The 24791-nt window shown below is 38.4% G+C and overlaps 2 protein-coding genes across 2 annotated transcripts in view; one reads left to right on the top strand and one right to left on the bottom strand.

The window, feature by feature from the left end:
- The window catches only part of syn2b (synapsin IIb), a 99117-nt gene that overhangs the window by 11998 nt on the left and 62328 nt on the right, over positions 1-24791 (bottom strand). Inside the window, exons 2-5 of the mRNA XM_085456906.1 lie at positions 19385-19442; positions 17879-17970; positions 12809-12965; positions 12489-12578 (exon numbers count right to left, since the gene is read on the bottom strand). Coding sequence (XP_085313032.1) covers positions 12489-12578; positions 12809-12965; positions 17879-17970; positions 19385-19442 — 397 coding nt within the window. The remainder of the gene's footprint in view (positions 1-12488; positions 12579-12808; positions 12966-17878; positions 17971-19384; positions 19443-24791) is intronic.
- On the top strand, positions 192-11819 carry LOC146709784 (metalloproteinase inhibitor 4-like). The gene is made up of 5 exons (XM_085456907.1): positions 192-999; positions 8042-8139; positions 8738-8852; positions 9240-9364; positions 9709-11819. The coding sequence occupies exons 1-5, from the start codon at positions 861-863 to the stop codon at positions 9904-9906; spliced, it is 675 nt and encodes a 224-aa protein (XP_085313033.1). The 5' UTR covers positions 192-860; the 3' UTR covers positions 9907-11819.

Genomic DNA, 24791 nt, shown 5'->3' with positions numbered 1-24791 from the left:
TTATTAGTAAGGCAGTAAAACTGCTGCAATAAACAAAAACTCAAATCAAAGTCAGTAAAATCCATCCTCAAATAATGCCAATAAACATCTTATGAAAGTCACATGAACACTGTGCAAAAATAACAAAGAAATGTGTCTTTATTTCAGCAAAATCCTAACATGTGATGCTCATGGTGGTGCTAGAGGACAAGTCAGGGAACCACCAAAATCAGCGGGACTCATCCTCCGGGAATCGTGTATGTACACAGATCCACTGCAGCTCTGTAAACAAAATCCAAAAACCAAACCTAATCTCCCAAGTGGATGTGATTACATGAAACATGAAACTATGACTAAGTGAATGAGACCTATGCCAGCCTATGGGAGGAGAGTGAGGACATCAAAAGAGGGCAGAAGAAGAGCCAAAGGATGGTAGTTTTTCTTCTTGCGTTAGAGGAGGCTGTCCCTAAATTGTTGAGCACATAAGAGGCTCCCTGTGTGCGACCCTCTCAGCATTCAAGACCAGAGTGTGAGGGGATCCAACTATTGTAAGTTCCTCTGCGTATTGTCTACAGAGAGGGAGAGAGGAGAAGAGAAAAGAGAGCAGTGGCAGCAGCAGCAACAGTAGCAGCAGCCTTCCCTTCCCTTCACTGCAGCTTGAATTCATAGGTTTACTTTAAACTTATGAAAACATTTCTATCCACAGCTGCCTTTCGGCTCAGCAGAGCGCATCTTACCACTTCGACCCCACCGTCTTATCTATCACCCTGCCCTCTTGCTGACTGCCCACCCGACTTTCTTCCAGGGGAACTTAACAGGATCACAAGAGGTTGCCGAGCTTTCATCAAGTGGTGGAGCGGTCAGAGGTAGCCAGAGTCATCATGGCCGTGTCCCAGGAGCGGAGTGTGTGTCTGGGGCTTTGGGTGCTCATTTTGCTTGGTGCAGGCTTGGAGGAAGTTGTGGAGGGATGCAGCTGCCACCCAGCACACCCACAACAGCTCTTTTGCAGTGCTGAGATTGGTAAGTTATTGAAATTTAGAATAACCAAGGTTATATGTGTGAAAATAGGTGCATGCTTTATTTATTTATTTTAATCTGGACAATGTCCTTACATATTGACAAACCAATTAATTATTTGGATTACTGATCAGATTAATTACATGCTTTTAGGGGGAAAAAATCAATCCACAGTGCAAAATTAGTTTTACAAGAACTAATCAATAGAGGTTCATGGCTAAGCTACTGTGGCCTTTTTGATTATTATGATTATTATTCATAGAAAACGTGAGTTATCTGAACATAATTTCATGGTTGATATTTATAGCAGTATTTCAATAAGTTGATTTGGATGCAGTTTTTCTCTTAACATGAACTTTTCCTTGTGTGCTATCTGTTTTAAGAAATTAGCGCCTTCCTTTTGTCACTCACGTAAAAACAACCCCTAAAAAAAAAAAAAAAGTCCTGGCCTACTTTCTGTCCGTCCGTCTGTCTGTGTGCCTGTCTCTCTGCCCGACGCCCCCGTCATCCAGTTCTTTCTTGTCTAAGCACAAGCCAAAACCAACACTCTGCTCTGACTTTGAGTACTTGGCTCCAGAGTGTGGAAAGCTGGAGTATGTGCTTTGGTCAAAGGTTACACTCCAGCAGAGGAGAGAGGGAGACAGAGAGAGAGAAGAGGAAATTGCTTTTATTTTAGTCATGTTTTCTAGTTGGTCTGCAAATCCCTTTAGGTTTAAAGGGTCAACTTCTCTACAGTGCTTTTAAAACAAAGGCCGGGTTAAATGAAAGGCAATACCTGTATTCAAAATCTCCAGGTGAACAGCCAATTTAGATCTTGGTTATCTCAATGCAAGGTTTTTAGGACAGCATTTTACATGTGACACATGCCATTGATGGCTGAGATTACATTTCTGCAAGTATGAATATTTGGCTCTTTGAGCTTTCTTCAAAGCCTGAAACTATAAAGGAAAACTAGTAGAGGACCTGAACTAACCAGAATAACATCTCAAGCTGGAATGTTCTGGTTTTCAGCTGCATGGTGCTGTGCCCTGTTTTTTAATCATTGGTTATAGAGAGCAGGTTTCTTACTGCTAAGTTGTCACACATTTATTTGCTTGTCCAGGTATGCTTATTCAATAAGCCACAGAATGTAAACAGAAGATGGACATCAGCCACTGATTAGCGAAGTCACACTGAGACACCTTGAACCGAGCATTATTGCTGTTGCTATCTTTATATTTTGAACCTGGACTTGTTGAGCATGTTGCAGATCTGACAGAGCAACTGAAGGACACCAATTACTCACATAGTGGAGACTTGTCAGACATAATGTAGGCCTTTTATTAAAAAAACAAAAACAAAATACTCCTGTTGTAGTCGATTAGACATGAAACTATCCAGCAAAACCTTTGAAAAATAGTTCTAAGATGAAAACTGTGACAAAACCTCACCATCTGCAGGGTGTTTAGATTGGACTCTGTAGAAAGGGGCAGTTTGTAGACAAGAATATTTTTACCTTATCCTTTTACTGATTACAACAAAACTGAAACGAACAAAAATCTACTGAGAAAAAAGTACACAGTTTTAAATAAATATACAATTCAGTGAAAGATAATTTGGTTGCTTTGGGGTTTTTTTGGTTGGTTTTTTTTTGCATTGTTTTGTCATTTAAATGTTTTAGATAATCAAATTTTAATACACACAAAGATAACCCAAATAATGACAAAATCTAGTTTTTACATGGTGATTTTGTTTATTGTGGGGAAAATTGCTATCCAAGCTATTAAAGTCTGGACTTAAATCAGATTGAGATGCGTTGGCATGACCTTTAACAGTGACGGCTGAATTAAATTAGTTCTGCAAGGAAGAGTGGGCCAAAATATTTCCACAGTGATGTGAAAGATTGCCATCGTTGTCAGTTATCACAAACACTTTGATGGCACAATCTTGCTATTAAGTTTAGGGGGGCAATTACTTTTTTCACACAGAGCCAGGTAGAATAGCTTTCCCCCCTTGAAATGATCATTTAAAAACTGTATTTTGTATTTACTTGGGTTCACTTTGTCTATTATTAAGACAATGATCTGATCCATTTAAGTGTGACAATTTAAAAAAAAGGGAAAAAAAATCAGGAAAGGTAAAAGTACTTTTCCCCAGCACTGCACCTCGTGAGGGGAGCTTAGCTTTGATCTGGACACTTATTTGACAAAAACATTGGGGCAGAGGTCAAAGGTCATTTTTCCATTGGCTTCTATATAAAAACAAGTTACTTTTGGCTGCTTATTCACAAGGGGTCACCGCAGTGTCACGTGGTTTTCTTTTTTCTTTTTTTTTTAAGGCTGATGCCCTTTTTGACTCTGTACCAAAGGGATTTTTGTCTCCTCCAGGATCAAACCAGGAATTTTTCACTTAACTACACTGTGGAGCCACCCAGGCAAAACTCCAACTGTCTCCCCCTGCTGGTAGTTACATCGATTTTTAACATACAGTGAATAATCTAACCATGGGTCAGAACAGAAACAAAACAAAATTGATCAATACAAATTCTAGATTTAGAGCGGTGAAAAAAGGCTAAATGGCATATGTCCCCAAAGAGATCGTCCGCACCTTGGTACCATAGCACCATAGCTATATTTTAAAGTCATGTAATATTTAGTGGCATTGACAATAGGTGTATAATGTAAACAGTAAGTAAAAATAAATGATAAAAATGAGCCCAGATGAAACTCCAACTCAGCACACACTTATTGCGTGAACTCTTACAAAGGTTGTATCACATGAAAAACCTTTTACATAAGTTGTGCATAAATTCAGAAGAATTACTAAAGATAATTGAAAATTCTTTTGAACTGTGGCAAGTTTTTAGTTCCAAAAGTATGTGTCTGTCTCTTAATGGATATGGATACTGGGCCTTTTTCAGATAGGATATAATTTTCTGGACCGATGCATAACAAAAAAGGAGACTCAAATTCGAAATAAAAAAACGTGTTTCACTTGGTGGCACCTGAGGCCATCCTTGGTTGCTTTCTAAGAGTAGGCTGGTGGTGTCCTTTAGCTGACCTGACAGTGCTGTCAGAGTCGATGAGCTCTTTGAATAAAGCTCAACATCTGAGTAATATCCCATCTGGACAAACCTTGGACGGTTCCCTGGCCATGTTTGTGTATTTGACATTGTGTGCATGCGAGTGTCTGTTTGTTGGACAGAGGCCAAGCCATGCCAACTCAGCCTACTCCATCTCTCTCGCTCTCTCTCTTTCCCCAGTCTCTCCCCACTTCATTTCCATGTCTATAGGCTTGGTCTAATGGTCTGCATACTAACAATATCAGTGTGAAAGCCCACTGACAGTCCAGCTTTGTGAGCATGACAAGGGTGCCGATTCATCTTGGAGGGGGAAGTTACTTACTACAGATAGGTTCTCATGGTACAAGTTTGCAATATTTCTCTTTGGTTATGAAACTGTGGGGCAGATGCACAGCTACTTTCACTCAGCAGGCGTGCCTGTCCTTATTCCCGTTCATAACACAGCTGCAGTAACTGAAATTAGCTGGTAACCCAGCGTGTACACTTCAAAGACGGGGTGGGGGTGTGGGGGTAAACATTTCAGATAATCTAGGCCAAGACAACTGTTTTGGAAGGTTTTGCAATTCACTTATTATTATAGACAATTTCTTAAGTATATCTCATGGAATGCACTTTCCAAAAAATGTTATGGCTTCTTGCAAATCCAATAGAATTTTTCTTTTCCTTACCCAACCAATAGTTCCTCAATTAAAGATCAAAATCACCAACCTGGCTGGTTAGCTATAGATTCTATTTTGGCACTGACACACGACCAAAGCCAAGACTGCAAATTCTTTGATCTTTCCACAGAACATATCTATTCCGTGGTATACTGCTGACCATTAATACGGCACACAGAGTGACAGCTAATTTTCCAAAGTACTTTGTCTATCTTGAGACATGTTTCTTTGTGTGTGTGTGTGTGTGTGTGTGTGTGTGTGTGTGTACCACCATGCACACACTTTACATCACAATAGAGCAGGACTGAGAAATCCTTGAAAGATTCTTATGAAAATAAATTCATGCAAGAATATATACATATATACACCGGCTCCTGTGCGGTAACCAGAATTTAAAAAAAATCCTTAATCTATAATGATTTAGCTTCACATACCTAAGCTAAATTATTAACTAAATACATAAAATATTAACTAAATAATACTGTAATCTTGCATACAGATATTTGAGCTGAAATACAAAAATATCAGCTTCAAAATGTATTTTAGTATCAAAAGTAACAGGTCTCCTAATACCCTGTGAGCTCGGTTATAATGTATCCTTTCAGAATGTTAAACACATCAAACTTTTTACATTAACCTTTCGTACAACCTATTATTTTACTAGTGCCACATTCAATGTACTAACTTGATATTATGAAAAAAAAGAACAACTTTGATCAAATATAATAGATAGAAAGTGAAAAGATTCAGTAGTAGCTGTAGATGTAGTCGTCTACAGCTCAAGCTTTGACAGTGCCTACTTAAACAAATACAGCTAATTAATCAAACCAAACTCTGCTGACATTTTTTGAGGTTGCAGCTGCATGTGTGTATACACAGTAGGTGGGTTAATGGGCAGGTGTGTCTTTGTAGGGGTCAGACTGTAAGGTAAGGTACTACAGAGAACGTGGTCACTGTAAAGTTTTGGATAATGCCAAGATGATCAAGTTATCAACTACAGCAGCTATTCCCAAGAAAACTACTGCATGGCTGCAAGTCTAATGCTTTCAAATGTATTACCACACCGAATCTGAGCCTCCGGTTATGAATTATGCAGTGTAACAATGAAGAATATCAAATAGCATAGAGGCATCTACAGTCATGCTCCCTGACATTTTCTATAAGGTAATGTATGAAGGTTCCTTGATCAGCTCTTTTGCTGCAAGCAGTGTAACGATTAAAGCGTTATACGGATTCGCACATATTTGTCTGCCTGCCCATCTTTCCACTTGTGTGTTTGATGAACAAAAAAAAAGTCTTTATTTCTCCTGAGCCAATTTCACAGAACATGCTGAGCTCCTCCTCCTCTTACCAGCACACAAAACCGTGGCACAGTTATGTGTCGAGCGAAAAGAAAAAACAAGCGAGGACGTTTGCTTAGCTGTGTGCGAGAGTGAGGTTCACACTTTCACTCCCTCTCCCTAACACTGTTACTTTTCTCTCTCTTTCATGATTTCACAAAGGTTACTCAATTCACTTCTGGCTCCTTTCCCCCCTCTCTTTCACCATTGCACTACAAGGGACTGTACTCCTGCTTTTACAGAGAATAGATGTGGGAGATGAATTTACAGGGAATTCATTAAAGGATATTTTATATTATATCCTCATTATATAGGATATTATCCATCATGCAGAATATCTTCACAGAGAAAAAGCACAAATGCTTTTAGGACAAGAAATACCCAGTGTATTTGGTCAATATTATTCTGTCTGATAAAACAACACAACTCTTTACATACTGGTGTAGTGGGTACGCCTTTATCACTCATACATTCAGGGCAAGATTGTTATAGTTAATGAAAACTAAACTAAAAACTAAAACGAGAAGTGAAAAATAATTTAGTTACCGAAAATAAAATAAAAATACAGAGGAAATATCCTTAGTTTTATCATCTGTTAGTTTGGTAAAGATTTTTTATTACAAGTTGCTTGATGAGGCATTGATGGACATGTTTATCGAGACTTTGCATGTGTATAAAACTGTGACCCAACTGCTTTCAAAAAGAAGTGTTTTTACTGTAATACCTGCACTGATTTTCCCTCTGATATGGCTATATATACGGCATTTAGCCACACAAGCTACATAGTTCGGCTTATGAAAGGCTTATTCGTGACCAGGGTTAAAATTCACCCTTTTGAAATGTTACAACGCCAAACTTGTTACAGCAAATTAAGTGGATTTTAGTGCTATTACAGAGCACATTTACCTTCAAACATGAAGGGAATTCCAAACAAAAAGTCCATCATACTGCGCTGCATGTTGAAAAAAACCCATTACAATGTGTTGAGGGTGAGAATTAGCTCATATAGACGCCTCATTCTGCTGGAGATTCATTAGTCACTGACAGGCCAGTTTTTAATGTAATGTGAAATGCAACCATAACATATTACAAACTTTAACACTGTGTTACTAATGTAAGCAGTAATCTAGTAATCTGAACGTGGTAGCACTTGTCGATTATGGTAAAAGAAAAGAAACACTCCATGCATGTTTTTAACTCACTTTCTTATAAGTAGCTGTCACATACATTTTTCTGTGATGCCACTGCTTTTCACTTTTCATTAAATTGAACCTCAGATGTATAATAATAAAGTCAGTTCTCTTTGATTGATTGCCTTACCAGTATGTTATCAGTCTGAAAAAGAAACATCTAACAGTGAAATTAATTTGTCAGTCATCATTACAGCCCTTGCCTATGTCTAAAAATGTAGATTCAATGTGCTTGGTGGAAGAGAAAAATAGCTCAGTATACATAAAGCCTCTAATATTCGGGTCAGGTTGCTTAAAGTAATCAGTGTTAATAATGTTTTGATTATGATTAATATTCTCAGAGGTTGTAACATTAAAATGTGCTGTGTGTGTATGCACAGTGAAGTATATACTCATACTTCACATACAGTATGTGCTTGTGGAGAGGACTTGGTAGTTAATGGGAGTGATCAAGCAGAGAGCTACTTGTTATTCCATGTGGGTTTTGATTTCCCTCCCAGAGGAGAGGAGGACACATCCTGTATCACTACTGAGAGGACATGCATCCATCTATCTATCTATCTATCTATCTATCTATCTATCTATCTATCTATCTATCTATCTATCTATCTATCTATCTATCTATCTATCTATCTATCTATCTATCTATCTATCTATCTATCTATCTATCTATCTATCTATCTATCTATCTACACAGGTTTTTCATTGTTTCTTGTATGCAAACAATGTTCTTATCTTATCTTGGATTTACTTGCAGGATCCTAATCCTTGTTTTTTTCTGTGTTTCCCAAACAGTGATAAGAGCCAAGATATCTGGAGAGAAGATTGTGTCGCCTAGCAACAGCTCCTCACCTTACATGAAGATGATCCAATACGAAATAAAAATGATCAAGGTGAGAGCCCTGGTCATGCACACATATCCATTCCCCCCCCCCTCCCTTTTTAAACTGTGTGGTTTATGTGGAGCTACATATAGCCTGCCCCCTATAAAGTAAAATGTATCATGCATGTTAAATGTCTCAATGGCACACACATAACAGTATAACATCCACCGTTTGATTTCCCACCTTTGTTTGACATCAAACTCCCCTCTGTCTTTAAGTGCTTCCTGTCCCTGTGTTAACTGTCAAATAAAGGCAAAATGTCCAAATATTTTTAGAGCAATGAGAAAAAAAATCAAGCTGAAATGTTCCAAATGTCTATCTCCACATGACCTCATGGTGTTAATAATGACTACTGAACAGGATTAACATTTGCTCTTCATAAAAATGTCTGCTCATTATAAATATGCAACACTTTCATTTGCACATTTGGATTTTAAGCACTAGGATGTTCTCTGCTGCTGTAATTTGGAAACCTAGAGTTCTTTTATTATTCCTCCTGCACGACACTGTTGCTGCACATACTGTACTGCATTAAATTTACATTATGCCAAGCCCATTCTTAAAAAGTACAAAACGTTTCTGCTCTTTTCCTCTCATCTGTATCTAGATGTTCAAAGGTTTTGACAAGGCTAAGGATATCCAGTATGTGTACACTCCAGTTTTCTCATCGCTGTGTGGAGTCAAGCTGGACTCCAACAATAAGGCAGGGTATCTGCTCTCAGGTACAGTATGCAATGAAACTTTTTTATATTGTGCTTTGAAAGAAAAAACAAGTTGGTACATTGGTGCTGTGATCAGTAAAGAGAGAAATTTTCCTAAATGGCTTTTCTTTTGGGAGTGAAACTATTCATTTTCACTGAGACTGATTCCTGTCTGCCGGGGACAGCGCTAAACAAATTCATTAGACCACCACCCAGTGTAAGGTTTATTCCACAAGGTGAGACAATCATCAACCAAAACACTAGGTTAAAGCTGTATACCAATGAAGCTCTTAAAAATTTGGTTTATCATTAGGAGTATTAAGATTCTTATGGAGGCCTTTGGACACAGCAATAGTTATTTAATCTATTCTACTGAATGCAAGGCTAAATGCTGATGTCACCAAACAGGGAGCATGTGGAGTGATGGGAGGATTTCTATTGGCCAGTGTGATCTGGTAGAGTCTTGGGACAACTTATCAGTGTCGCAAAAGAAGAATCTCAACTATAGATACCAGATGGGCTGTGAATGCAGAGTGAGTAAGGACTGTCAATTCTCTATGCATACATATTTATCATTCTCACACTCATCTGTCTGTGTCAGAGACGTCTTCATGAGCTTAGACTAAAGAAACAGTGTAACAGCTGTTACAGCAGAAAGGCCACTCTTCTCATCTGTTCCTGCTGCTTTGCCTCTTTTCCGTCTCTCTATATTCAAAAAAAAATTGTTTGTTTTTATTTTGTCTAAAATGTGTGAACATTGTTTTCTCTTCCAACCTTTGCATAACTGTAATCCATAATACACGGGAGACCTACTTCACTAATAAATGATGAGATGAGAGATGAGATGACGAATCGATTATTCTTCTCTTCTTCTTAGATCAACACCTGTTACACAGTGCCGTGTGCATCTACAGGAGAAAACGAGTGCTTGTGGACTGACTGGCTGCTGGATAACAGCCTAAACGGCGAGCAGGCTCGGCAGTACGCTTGCATCCGCCGCTCTGACACAAGCTGTAGCTGGTACCGGGGTGGGCCTCCATCTGAGAAAGACTTCTTTGACATGACTGACCCTTGACCTGTAATTCTGAGATTCATTTTACTCAATATGTTTCCCAATATGCCTCATGAAAAAAACAAAAAACGAAAAAACAAAACCCTGCTTTGGCTTATGTAGATCAGATCTGGGGTTGAAAACAGCAACTGATTTCATTAAAAAAAATTTGGGCGAATATTAAATCTGAGGGAGCATAATGTAACCGTGAGCTTTGAGTGGTTGTTACAGTAAATCTTGGAAAATCTGTCCAAACTGCAGCACTCCAGTGAATCATCTTCTTTCTCTCACGCCAGATTAGACTCATCATTTGATCTAGACCGTTTTTTTACCTGAAGGCAAATGAATAAAATTATACAAGGCCTTACATTTGTTTATGCATGAAGTATGAAGCATAAAGGTGTTCATTTGCTGCAAAAATAAGACAAAGTTATATCAGGAAACAAAAATGGTAAATAAATAATAGAAGGAAGCTGTCGCAACCTTTTCTGAACCAATTCCAGACCCACTGCAGCAGCTTTCCTTTCCCATCTTTTTCCTTCACACCTCCTGGGAGTGAATATCTTTAAATAGTATCTGCTAACTGTCAATACAAATAAAAGTACACAGTATATACAAATCTGTGTGGAAGGTTTAGGCACTAAAAAACTGAAAGTCTCTTTCAAAAGTCTACAATAAAAAATTATTTTTATTTTTACATTTTTATGAATTGATCCATATCTGGTGTGGGCAATGTTTCCGCATGTAAATCCAAGGCAAAGGGTGCCTGTATGTTAGTGTACTTTTCAGTGGTAACCTCAGTACAGTTCTAAGCGTTTCTGAGTATTTTTCCAATGTTCTGCTGGATTTAGCCTGTCTCCATTGCTTTTGTCACTTAATGTAAACCCATTCAGACTCCATGATTCAGACTCCAAGGCTCTATGGGGACCATACCATCTGTTGCAGGACTCTTTGTTCTTCTAACGATTGTTCTTTGAGATGCTTCTTTATTTTGTTTCATGCTGCATACTGAATTTGGGCCCCATAAAAATGGCATTGTGTAATGCATAATAAATCAAAGTGCCTAAAACCTTTTCATAGTACGGTATACAGGCCGCAAAGCACCACTGACATTCTCGAATTAATTATATTTTTACTAAATCTGATGCAGGAATTATATATACACTACGAGTCTCGTTCACCTTAATCACAGTTTTTCCCCCTCAAATTTATGAGACTGTAAATATTGTATTTTGTGACAATTAACATTTTAAATGCTAACAATATTTGTTCTTATAGCATATAGATTCTTCTCTTGTGTTTTTGTGTGTTTAGTTTCATTGGTTGTACTATTTCCTGTGCCAAAAAATCTAATCCAGCGCTTTAACAACTGCACTGCCGTCTGTAGAAGCCAAGCCTGCCCCCCTCTGCATAGAGGAAATGATTTAACAAGACAAGGCTCAATTCACCTAAAACAAAAGTAAAAAAGTAAGAGGAAGTGGATTCATCTCAAAATTGACAAAACCAGCAAAAAAGAGAAATAGCTGACAACCTTGAATGAACAATAATTAACAGTTAAAATTACTCAATATAATAACTCAGTAAGAAGTGTGAGTTGACCCCTGTCTTGTTCATGACTAAAGTCATACAGATTAAAATGCATTGTGAACATCAACATCAAGAATGTCTCGACATCGTATTATGGTCACATTTAACAATAACTACTTACATTTAACCTGCACTACGCAGTCATTTGTACATTGGATTCTGTCAATTTGAACATAGTAAAATGATAGTAATGCATCCTAACTGTATGGCTTTAGTGAAGCATTAAGCAGTTTCATGTCTGTTTTATACTGTAAGACCTGTTCGGGTTTGTATTTATGTGTTTCTGTCCGAATAGAGTCTTTTTTATTTCCATGTACCAAAAAAGATTGTATATAAAATGTCTCAGATGACCTGTGTGTCATGTGCTTTTTTTTTTTTTTTTAGAAATTCTCCTCAGCTACCAAACATCAAAGAAAATAAACCTTGCAGGACTTCAGCAAGAGCTCAGATAGATTAATCGCGACTTTTACTTAATGACACTTTTTAAAAAAGTCAATGTGTCTTAAATCCTACCTCTATATTATACCACATGAATGCTTTACTAAATCTGGTAAGTAAAATGCAAGAGGGAAATAGGCACCATCTCCTTTCTTATACGTATAATAAAAACCCATGGATTTTCACTGTACTGTACAACAGTTTTTAGCCCATCTTTGTTTAAAAAACAAAAATACTTACCTTTCTCATATTTTTATTATGTTCTCATAAGCTCAGATGCATATATACAGCAAGGATTTGTGCAATGGTGTTGTAGTGTTTCTGCTAAAAATACGTCAAAACTGAAAAAAACTTGACAGGCATCCCGAAACTTAATTGATGCGCTACACTGTTTTGTCCTTTCAGAGACTGTCGCTCGCTGAAACAGGCAATTACTGTAAATTAGTAAATACAATATATTATATAATAATCTGCACATCACATTGCCACATGCCAGCTCCAGATCGCAGTGAGGTGTGAGTGTTCTTCAAATTGAAACACAACACAGTTTACAGTGTGCAGTAAGCAGAAAATAGCATTACCATGTCTCTGTAGTTGGGGTAGAAGGTCTGATCAATGAGCGGGAACTTATCTGAACCCAACCTCTTCTGATTGTTGATCAGCTGGGAAAACTAGAAGATAAGAAAAAAAGAGAGAAGCAGCAATATGGTGCATACGTAAGAAATATATGCAGATTAATCATATAGTAATAATGTTATAATGTTTGCACTCTGTTAGGTGTTTATTCTACATGAGTCTCCTAACTGACAACTTAAAAAAAATCGTACAATTATGATGTAGAGTGATTAAAATACTCTTTAGATAATTACAGCTGTAAATTTGAGTTGTTGAAATTGCTTACAGCCCAAGGTTTGTCACAGAGGTTGTAGATGGAGTCCAGAGAGTTGACTGAGGGAATGCCAGCATACTGAAGACCAATGATTAAGTTCCTAAAATCCTCGTTTTGGGCCATGCTGAAGGCATGCTGGCGCACCAACACAAAGTCAGGCCTGAATGACCTGGAATGCAAAAATAAAGGCAGGTGAATAAAGAATAAATGGATACGTTTGGTTTCTTGGCGTTCTGTGCTTATATTCACGAGTTCTTGTGTGATCAAAGCCACAGAAAAGCGACATGAGGGTGTTGCTGTTTTTATTAAAATAAAACTGGAGGGCATAAGGTGCACTTTTGGATGGAAAATGACAAAGATTATGAAAAAGTAAGTAAACTCGCACAGCTACAAAACAAATAAGCTTAGGTTTATCCATGAACAAAAAATGAAGCGCAAAAATACAAATACAAACTTAGATCTCTCCTCAAAGAGTAGATTCTCATCTTTGAAGCACTCTTATGAGAGAATCTTTCTTTGAATAATACATGAAGATAAAATAAGTCTCATGTACTTAATTGAAATTAAATGTATCACATTATGTGTACAGTAAAATGACACAGCCCACTGATAAGCATTACCAGCAACTCAAAACATCACAGTTATCTTCTGTGTCCACACGGAGAGTGAGAAAGGTTTGTTTTGCTTTGTGTGGAGTCTCTACTTGGATGTTTCAAACAGTCAGTTTGGATGAAAACTTGTGGTCGAAATGACCTTTCATGTTTGAATACATTACCTAAAGCATGAGCAGATTATAAAAGGGGGCAGAAGATAGTTAACTAAACACATACCCATTAAATTACTGTATATAAAAGTTTCTCTCAGAAAGGATCTTAGAATTAGTTTAAACACTATAATTAGTCGTTTAATAATAATTCGAGTCTTGTTTTGAGCATTTAATCAATCAACAAAAAAAAATCTGCTTTTACTTCTTTGCCACTGCTAAACAGAGATTAACACGGACACAATTGTATCGATACCTGTGCAATTGTTAGTTCTGCTTAGAGTTCTGATTCTTTATTGATTGTCTGATTGATTTCTGTGTGGAAAAAATGCAAACTGCTTTCTACTGCAGAAACAGAATAGGAAAAAAAGGTCTCCATTTAAAAGCTCCACTGCAATAAACCTGACATCTTTGTTTTGCTGTCAGAAAAAAAAGTCCCAGCATTGATAAAGGGAAACATTACGTTTGAAACATTAAACACTATATTTGCCAATAAAAACATATTCAAAAGTAACCAATCAACAATGTAGTAACTCTAAATTATGACATATTTCTCTTATATTCCTCCCCTTCATAAAATTTTGGACAACCCAAATACTTTGCTACTTAAATTAGCTGCTAGAAAACAGTGCGTTTTACTACTTGTATGTCTCACCTTGCTTTTTCTTGGTATAACATTGAAACCTCAAGTTATTTTACTGCCCCAAGCCGGAGATAAAACTGGGGTGGGCAAGAAGCTGTTTGAGCCTTGCACACATTCTGTCCTGCTGGGAAATCCCATCATGGCAGGTGAAAATGAAGGTGGTGAAAATACTACTGTCAGAGAGGTGGCTGTGCACAGTTAACATTGATGAGGACTGCAGTGCAGTAAAATCTAACTACTGAGAGGTAATGAGGGATTGTTATGCACAAGTGAAAAGAAATAAATGCTAAATTGCAGAGAGTAATATATTCCCAGTGGGGCTTTTATTGATTTAAAGTCTTTTTTGTTGATTTTCTGTAATATTCTACATTTGAAACTGTGTAGGTCTCCATACAAAAACACCCACAGCACTGAAGCTCAGAGAAGCAATTTATGACCAGAGGGTTAAGGTCAGAAACAATATTCAGTGCAGTTCAACTCACTGAACGGCTGACGCTGACAGGACATGACTCCTGTTATTTTTTCTTTTGTCCCTGCATGCACGTATGACAGCGAGGGAATGTGAGGAAAAGCAGAGAGAGAGGTGTGAGAAAGAATACAGTGAAGAAAGAGATGTAGAGAGGAGTGAAAGGAGACAGACAGAGAGTGAAAACTCTGCCGCAGTGTGACCACCACCAGCTCTTCATGCACTGAGAATACTAATCAGACACTCCAACAAACTAAAAGACTCTGGTGGAGAGGACAGAGCAATTAATGTGACTGTAGCCTCTTCATTACTGGCAGTAAGGCTCATCAGTACTACCCTCATTCGATGTTGCCAAGAAAGCCACAGCCATCCAAACAAGCTTTCAGTATGAAATGAAACAAAAGCGATGGTTGTCACATGTATAAACGATGTATTCACATAGATGCAACATGCACAATTTGAAAACGAATCTGCAGACGTTAGGCATACTCTGGCCATGCATGCACTGGGTTTTTGGAGCAAGCCAATCCCACTCAGGTAAAGTGGAGATGAGACAGAGCTTACATTTCTTATTATCTTTTTATTTTTTCTGTCTACAAACCCACCCGCTAGTAATTTATGCATAAATTCCAACTCACATACATCCTTGTAGTGTACTGCTTTGTATTGAGTCAGTCACTTTTACCACTATCCCTAATATTAGTACTGTTCGTATATCTTTATTTATAGATTGTTTTGTCACTGCCAGGATCATTGACCCAAGCCCTTTCAGGTTATCCTTAGTTTCTTTTGTTTGAGATTCCATAAGTGAACCACACCAACCCAAAGTTCATTTTCTGTGCTTTAGAAACTTCTTCCAGGATATTGTCTTGGCAGTTTGTCCAATAATTAAATAGAAGAGCAATTTTGTAAATGACGAAATTAAGGCGTGTGCCCATTTATTTGTGGCTAAATATGGGAGTGGAAATGAGGCTTAAACGACTGAGAACAATGACTGAGATTTATAAAAGAGGGCCTTTTAAATATAGCACTTTTTAGCCTTTGAGCACATTTATTTGTGACTCTAAATATAAATGATTTTAACTCAAAAAGATGATTATTTAGAAATAAATAGTAATTTCTTCAATAAAGCAGACAAAAGTAAGACAAAACACTTCTGGAAGAACCTTCACAGACATAAGACAAAACACAAAACTAAAACATTTTTAATGGCCTCTTGAAGACTTCTCATCAAATAGCATGATTCCTTTAGCGGAGCCTTTTCCTGTTTAGCCTGAAATCCTATGTGTGTGGCTAAGCATATGGATGCTCTCCATGTACGCACCACAACAATTATCAAAAGAGATTCAGTTTTTCCTGGATAAGCAGACCCAAAATGGTTCAGATCACAAACAATCAATGAGTAAATGCAACACTGTTGCATTTACTGAAATTGCTGTTATAGACTTTGCCACGTTAGCTGTTTTTCGGGGAGTTTCACATACTGATGCTATGAATACTGACTATGGCCAACGTGCATTAACATACATTAAAAACTAAGCAATTAAATCCAAATTTTGGTTTGTGTGTCTGAGTATGTGGAGGCTAGCTATGCATACATGCACTGAAGAGCTTGCCGAATGCTCTGTGAGTACTGCTAAAATACCACCCAAATGCAAAAAGTGCAACGTGTTTCAACGTAAATAATGAGAAAACAAAACTTTTTGTTATTGCTTCATTTTTCATACATAACAATTAAAAACAAAACAAAACAAAAAACAAACCAGAAATTGTTCAGTAAAGACAGTATAGATGTAGATTGTGCAGTGGTAAAGTCTAGACATAAAAGATCTTCGGGGATCGAGGTTACTTAGCAACGCAGTATCTGAGCAGTTAGGAACTCCCCGCTTTGACTTGAAATCAATGAACACGCTGTAATTACAGAATCAATTGTAGGTGCATTCAGGTCGAAAAACTGTGCATCACACGGGCAGACAGCAAGACACACTGAGGTTTATGTTGGAAACTCGTTCATCGCCTCCACACAAAGAATAAGACTTCCGTAGACATGACACAGCTGGGACAGACGAGTGTGAATCATTCTGCCCGCAGTAATTTAAAGTCTGTCTTACTCCACATGATCTTCAGCATTTGGCCCTGGTCATTGTGTGAGCATGTGCAGGCCAGCCCATCATAAAACTAATGCTACACCCTTCATTTCCTGTTGGTTTTTTGCTTGTTTTACACCAATAGGAGCTACCGTCTTGCTTAATAAGTCCCAGTCTTCAGCCAGGATACTGGTGTCTCTGTCAGTGTGGTTTGTGGTGTGTGAGCATGTCTACAGTATAGGCAAATCTACTGTACCGCCCTGCGGGTGATGGTTGTGGTCAAACGCCTCTGCTCTTTTTCCACTGATCAGAGCTTTCAGTAAACAATGTTCATTCTTTCCAAATGCACTCTGAAGCTTTTCTGTCTTACAGAAACGACGCTAACTGATGCATAAATGTGGTAAATCAGGGCTAAAACTGTAAGTTTGCTCTTGCCCTTTCACAAGGATTCAAAGTGGTGGTAATTTTCCAAGGACTTAATTGTGTTAAGTGGCTGTAATTTAAGAGGAGAATCATTTGTGTCACGTGGAGCGTTGTGCCTTGTGCTCCTTTGTGTGCCCTTGCAACAGCAGTAAAACTACAAAGTTTGGTGATTTTGTGAAGATGGTGTAGGTTTGGCTTCATGGCATTACTGTAGGAAAAGTTAGTTAATGGTTACAGCTGCATTGTGTTTGCCATCAAAAGCTCTTGTTGCTTACTGGTGCACTTCATGTGCGTTTACTATTTTCTGAGAGAACCAAAGTGAAATTATCTCACAAAGATCTCACAAATGTCATTTACACTGTTTATGAATTTGTGTTGTTTCTGATGAACACCATACCGCACAATGGCCTTCTACTGTCTCTCTTTATGTTTTGTTTCACTTTCAGTAACATCAGGAAAAGATGAATGACACCGAAAGCTAAAGCGCTGCTGACAGGTGTCTTGCTGGTAAGTTACAGAGTGGGTAGAAGTCAAGTTGGGGTTTTTTCGTATGCACTGTCGTCATTTACACTGTTTGTGAATTTGTGTTGTTTCTCTTTCCAGTTTGGGATTATTCCTGTTCAATTTTACTCATTAGGATAATGATGTTTTAACAATTACTCTATGTGTGTGACAATGTCTGTGTACGTGTGATGCTGACCTGACAACTTTGGTCCCGCCCCTGATGACCTGCATGTCCACATTACAGGTCCCGTTTGAATGTGAGACGAGGTTGATCTCTGAGAACTCAGCCTACGTGGCGAAGGAGAAAAGAAGATAATTTAATCAGTTATGCAATGTTGATACAATCTGATGCTTATGATTGGTTATTTGTGCTTTTAATAAATGACATTGTTTCATTGTTGAAGGTTTTTGTGCAGGAAATTCTGTCCAATGTGCTATTTCTCTCTCTCATAAAGCTACTTTCACAGCATGCACATTATTCATTGTTAATCATTTGAATGAATGAGTCATGGGGCAATCAAAACAAACAATTAAACGACACTTTTCAACCTCACAGACTTTTCCTGCTGTTATTTACTTACGCAGTCACGCTGTGTTATGCAGCGTAAATAAACCGTGTGCTTGTGCAGCAAAACAATGTACATGGCTGCTCTTTGGTGTGGTCGAAAAAACAGCGAAGATCTGTCTGTGACTCATAGCTGCCGACTTCTGTCTCCACTGGTGTCTATTTCACATCTGTGGTGAGGCTTGAGGTTGTAATTTAACTGTCAACATCTATTAGGTGTGAAACTGTTTGGTGTGAAACCCCAGAGAATAGTCATCTCAAATGCAGTAACCGAGCACTGCAAAAGGATTTTCTGGTTAGTTGGCTGAACCAATATGAAACCACTGCGACAGTCAAATCCTACATCTGAAACAACGTGAGCAAAAATAACTGTACAGCCTAATACACAGGTCCTGTATAATTTTACTGTATTTTTTTTGTTTTACAAGTCTAGCCAACTGTTCATGCGTGGACACTCACTTTACTGGACAAAGGAGAAGACAGATGAGGACAATAAAATTTTATGATGTTTAAAAAACAAAGTAAATCAATGTAAAGCCAGACGTATACAAAAAAGTTGATTATTTTTCCATTTTTCCGCACCAAAACACCTCAAAAAAGTATTACTGTACGTGAAGGTTACGTAAGAAAATGTGGCCAAATCAAACAGCTTCGTTTACAAGGCCATCAGCAACATTAGATTTCAACATTAAAGAGACGTCATGTCTTGACAGCAGCTGTATGTGTTAATATTAAGGTTTAGTTTGCTATGAGGTGACACTATGAGAATCCTGGGGGTAAATTTTGACACCATCAACCTCATATGTTGTTTGACGATGCTATCACTATGGTGTGAAGCAGGTAACATTTACCAGGTTCACACAATCTTGTGTTTAGCCTGTTAGCATTCTAAAATGTTTATCAGCATAATATGACCTAGTGTCTTAAAATACTACTGATGTTTACAGTAATATTTCTAGTTTTCCAAGAGATTTAAGCTAAACTAAAGAGAAAACTTAAATTCCTCTCAGATCATTACAGCTGCGAAAAGCATCTTCTGTTGTTATTATTAATGATACTCAATAGAATATCAGTTCACTTTGATGACTGGCATCTCTTTTCTGTAGCATCACATATTTATTAAATCCAGCATGATACCTGCTCCACTTTGATGTCATATTCCCCAAGGACCTTCTTTCCTCGAAACACTTTGCCCCTGCAAAAGAAGAGAAGTGTTTTAGTTTGCTATTGCACACACCAAACCTCTCAGTTGTCTATGCTGCCCTCTACTGGACAATATAGCTGCTGTGGCACAAATGGGAGACAGAAAATGGAGGCCTTTGTTTGTGCACTTCTAATGGCCAAACTTTCTCATATTTGCATGATGAAGCATATTTTAATGAGCCTTTGTGAACATATTACAAAAGATACAGTAGATAAGAAGGCCGTGCTGAAACTGCAGTTGGTCTCATCACACATGGTGGTGACGTTAAGTTTTGATCCAAGCTGTAAAACATTTTGCAGTTTGAATGATAAATGCTTCCAATAAGTGTGTTGTTCGATGTTTACGTACTAATATCTCGGCCGCCAATCGCTCAAGAGTGACGTAGAAATAGATTGCAAGTAAACACAAACAGGGAGACAGATGGAGAGCAGGCAGGAAAAGACAGACAGGCACAGAGAATGAGAAGAGCAATAGAGGCACACAGACCGTCAGCCAAAACACAAGCAGGATGTTTTTATTATACACAGGCATCACAAATGGATCGCAGAGTGTTTACTGCACATCCATCATCAAACCGTACACTGACTCTTAAAAAAAAAGAGCAATAACCAAGAACATGAATCAAAAACAGCAGACATGTTTTGGAAGTCGCATCTGATAGCTTTTCTTTATGAGTCTTCACCAAATTTATTATGAAATACTTTGTGAGATGTCTTTTCAGGAAACTCCAGGAGACGAGATGCGTCTAAAAAGATGGAGAAGTGAGTTCTCCAAACACATTTGGATCCCGGGTAAAGCGACTCCCTCTCTAATCTCACTCCTAATTGAACCTCCTTCAATTATTAATTCAAACAGCCATCCTCGGCAAATATTATGCCAGCTCATGTACCACAATTTATCATGACATCAGATTGCACACACACACATGGTTCCTCTCTGTGCTGTCAATTAAAAATATTTGCAGGGTTTTTTTCCACATAACCTCACAGGGACCTCGTGTAATGCGGCACGCAGGCATCTGGCTCGTTAGTGTGGTTCATTAGGATTAGACCATCTGTGAGAGAAACACTTTGAGGATATGATGCCTTAACTTCTGACAATCAATAACCACACCAACAAAATTGGTGACCTTATAACTGCAGCAATATATCTTTATTAGCCCTACTAGAAAGTGATTGTTTTAGTGTGTGTGTGTGTGTGTGTGTGTGTGTGTGTGTGTGTGTGTGTGTGTGTGTGTGTGTGTGTGTGTGTGTGTGTGTGTGTGTCTCAGCACAGGCAGCTGATTAAACACACTGCACTGGTGACACCCATGAATTCACCACTGAAGCCTTTACTGCATCGTGAAAAATGACCACCCCATGCCACGCATCATACTTATGAATGAAAAATGTCATCACCTCCCACAGCATTGACTCAACAAGTTACACCACAGTGCCTCCAAACAGAGTATTGAGAGTCAAACATAGCTGGTGCCTCTGCTGCTGAATGGGTTTAGGAGCAAATGAGGGTTCAGTATCTGGTGCATGAAGCAAACAATACACAGAGATATGCAATACCAGGGCAACACACTAATGGACAATTATAGAGCTCTACTGAAAGACAGCTGATGGAGCCTCTTTGTTTAATTCCATTAAAAAGAATAATGCTGCTGTCACATAGCAAAATGCAGGACGTGCACATAAATATCCTCAACTGAGCTGTAAGTGAATTTCTGGGAATGAACTTTTACTGGATAGGAACAAAGATGACCTGTACATTCAATGTGTGTGTGATGACAAAATGTTGTTGTATCAGATGTCCACAAAGCTGTATTACTGCGATTTATTCTCAGTAAAAATTGACCACTGACACTGTCACACTTCAGTAGCAAAAGTAAATGCAAACAGGCGACTTTTTACATATCCAGCACACAAGCAGCGACCTTAGCCTGCATCTAGTTATGTGTTCGTGCAACTCGATATATCCTGTATTCACTTGGGCTTTTTGCCACTACTTAAAGGAAATGTCTAATTATTTAGCAGCTAAATCCTCCACAGTGTAATTCAATGGGTAAACTATGTTATAACTACATCTGTACTACATCTTTGCTGCTTGCTATGGCTGAAAATTAGTTTTGCAGGCTAGTAAATATATCTATAACATAGCTTTAAATATTGCACAGTGCAAATGCTTAGCTGGAACATACAGTTCAATGGTTTGCATTATCTGAAGCTAAAACTACTTGGTTCTCAAATAATGCAACAATCATGCATGTTACACAGCTTAGAGTAGCTTAAAACCACGTTGAAAAGAGGTAAGGTTTTTGCCTTACCTAGTGGAAAAAAGGCAGTTTCACTTGCAAGTCAAAGTAAACCACTGTAGGTCAGTAGGAGGAAGTTACCCTTTACACACGACCCAGTTTCCAGCAAACCCAGAATAGTATACAATAAGATAGAAGGTATAAAGGTAGAAACAATGCTTTGCCAGCACAGACTTACAGTGGCTTGCAAAAGTATTCGGCCCCCTTGAACTTTTCCACATTTTGTCACATTACAGCCACAAACATGAATCAATTTTATTCGAATTCCACGTGAAAGACCAATACAAAGTGGTGTACACGTGAGAAGTGGAACGAAAATCATACATGATTCCAAACATTTTTTACAAATAAATAACTGAAAAGTGGGGTGTGTGTAATTATTCAAGAAGTATGGAACAACTGTAAACCTAGCAAGACAAGGCCGTCCATACTTCTTTCATTTCTGAATGATCGCTTGAACAGTGCTCCGTGGGATGTTCAAGGCTTGGGAAATCTTTTTGTAGCCTAAGCCTGCTTTAAATTTCTCAATAACTTTATCCCTGACCTGTCTGGTGTCTAAATCCAATCGAGAATCTTTGGCAAGATCTGAAAACTGCTGTTCACAAACGCTGTCCATCTAATCTGACTGAGCTGGAGCTGTTTTGCAAAGAAGAATGGGCAAGGATTTCAGTCTCTAGATGTGCAAAGCTGGTAGAGACATACCCTAAAAGACTGGCAGCTGTAATTGCAGCAAAAGGTGGTTCTACAAAGTATTCAGGGGGGCTAAATAATAATAATAATAATAATAATTAATAATAATAATAATAATAATAATAATAATAATAATAATAATAATAATAATAATAATAATAATAATAAATTTTATTTATGAGCATCTTTCAAGTCACCCAAGGTCACTTTACAATAGGATAAAACACTTAGTAAAACAATGGCAGAATAAGAACAATAAAACAAAAGCACAAGATAAAATTAACAAACAGTGGATTCACAGTGAATATGCAGATTTGAACAGATGAGTTTTGAGTTGGGATTTAAACTGGGGGAGAGAACCAATGTTTCTTATTTCTGGGGGCAGAGAGTTCCACTCCACAGCCTGGGAGCAGAGCAGCTGAAAGCTCTGCTTCCCATGGTGGTGAGGCGGAAGGAAGGTACAGCAAGCTGGATAGAAGAAGAAGATCGAAGTGAACGGGCAGAACAGGTAGTGGTTAACAGGTCAGAAAGGTAAGGAGGAGCCAGGTTATGAATGGCCTTGAAGGTGAGCAGAAGAAGTTTGAAAATTATCCGGAATTTCACAGGGAGCCAGTGAAGTTCCTGAAGAACAGGGGTGATGTGCTGGTAGGAGGGGGTTCTGGTGATAATGCGAGCAGCAGAGTTCTGAACCAGTTGGAGCTTATGGAGGGATTTTTGGGGGAGACCATGCAGAAGAGAATTGCAGTAGTCAATACAGGTAACAAGACTATGGACAAAAATGGACGTAGACTGGGTGGAAAGAGAAGGAAGCAATCTGTTAATGTTACGTAGATGGAAGTAGGCAGAACGGGTGAGCTTATTGATGTGAGATTTATAGGAAAGTGAACTGTCTAGGATGACACCAAGGCTCTTAACCTGAGGAGAAGGGAAAACTGTGGAGTTATCGATGGTGAGTGAGAAATGGTTTGCCTTCATAAGGTTGGATTTGGTGCCAATAAGGAGGCTCTCAGTTTTATCCTCACTGAGCTTTAGAAAATTAGAGGTAAACCAGGATTTTGACTCGGATAGACATTCTGACAGGGAGGAAGGTGGGAGGGAGGAATCAGGTTTGCAAGAGAGATATAACTGGGTGTCATCAGCAAAACAGTGAAACTGAAGATCAAATTTGTGGAAAATGGTACCTAGAGGGAGGATGTATATTATGAAGAGAAGAGGGCCTAAAACTGAGCCTTGAGGTACACCAGAGGTGACAAGGAATAGACGAGAGCGGAATGATCTTAGTTGAATAAAATGGGAACGGTCGAGGAGATATGATTGAAACCAGGCGAGGGGTGTGTCAGAGATGCCAAGAGAAGAAAGTCTGCTTAGAAGTACAAAGTGAGAGATGATGTCGAAGGCTGAACTCAGATCTAAAAGGAAGAGAATGGTGAGAAGACCAGAGTCAGCTCCGATTAGAAGATCGTTAGTGACTTTAAGTAAAGCAGTTTCTGTACTGTGACATGAGCGAAAACCAGATTGAAATCTCTCGTAGATGTTATTATTAACCAGGTGTAACTGAAGTTGAGCTGCAACCACTTTTTCGAGTATCTTAGAAATGAGGGGTAAATTGGAAATCAGACGGAGGTTGTTAAAGTTGTTAGGATCTAAAGAAGGTTTTTTCAGTATAGGAGTGACTAGAGCAGTCTTGAATAAGGAGGGAACGATACCGGTGGTGAGAGAAAAGTGAATGATAGCAGAGATGAGTGGGAGTAAAGAAGAGAGGCAGGATTTCACAAGCCCTGTGGGCATGGGGTCAAGATGACATGTGGCAGGCTTTGATTTACATATGAACTCGGAAATATCGGATAAATCAGGAAGATGAAAAGTGGAAAACGGCTCAAAAAGGAGAAAGGGTTCTGGAGAGGGCGCAGACACAACATTTGATCTGAGTTGCTGGTGGATGTTATTGATTTTCGTAGTCCAGAACACCATCAAGGAGTTGCAGGTTTCAGAGGAATAGAAGTGCGGTGGTAAAGTGTTGGGGGGTTGAATTAGTTTGTTGAGAACTGAAAACAGAGTCCTTGCATTACCCTCATAAGAACCGATAATACCAGAGTAGAAGCTTTGTTTTGCCTTGCTGATGGAGTCTTTATACTGAAGTAGGTGGTATTTATAGATTTCTGAATCAACAGTTAAACCAGATTTCTTATATTTACGCTCTAGCTGCCGAGCTTTGGCCTTCAGAGCTCGGAGGTCAGGGGTAAACCAGGGAACAGAGCGAGCGAAGGAAACAGAGTGGGCTTTTACAGGAGCCAGAGGATCAAGGACAGTGCGTAGACAATTATTATAAATTAACAACAAATCATCAGGAG

Source organism: Copadichromis virginalis, linkage group LG5 (genome assembly GCF_057382275.1).
Source record: "Copadichromis virginalis isolate Kocher_CV1m ecotype Utaka linkage group LG5, C_Virginalis_male_GT1.1, whole genome shotgun sequence".
NCBI lineage: Eukaryota > Metazoa > Chordata > Actinopteri > Cichliformes > Cichlidae > Copadichromis > Copadichromis virginalis.
This window is presented reverse-complemented; position numbering and strand designations above follow the sequence as displayed.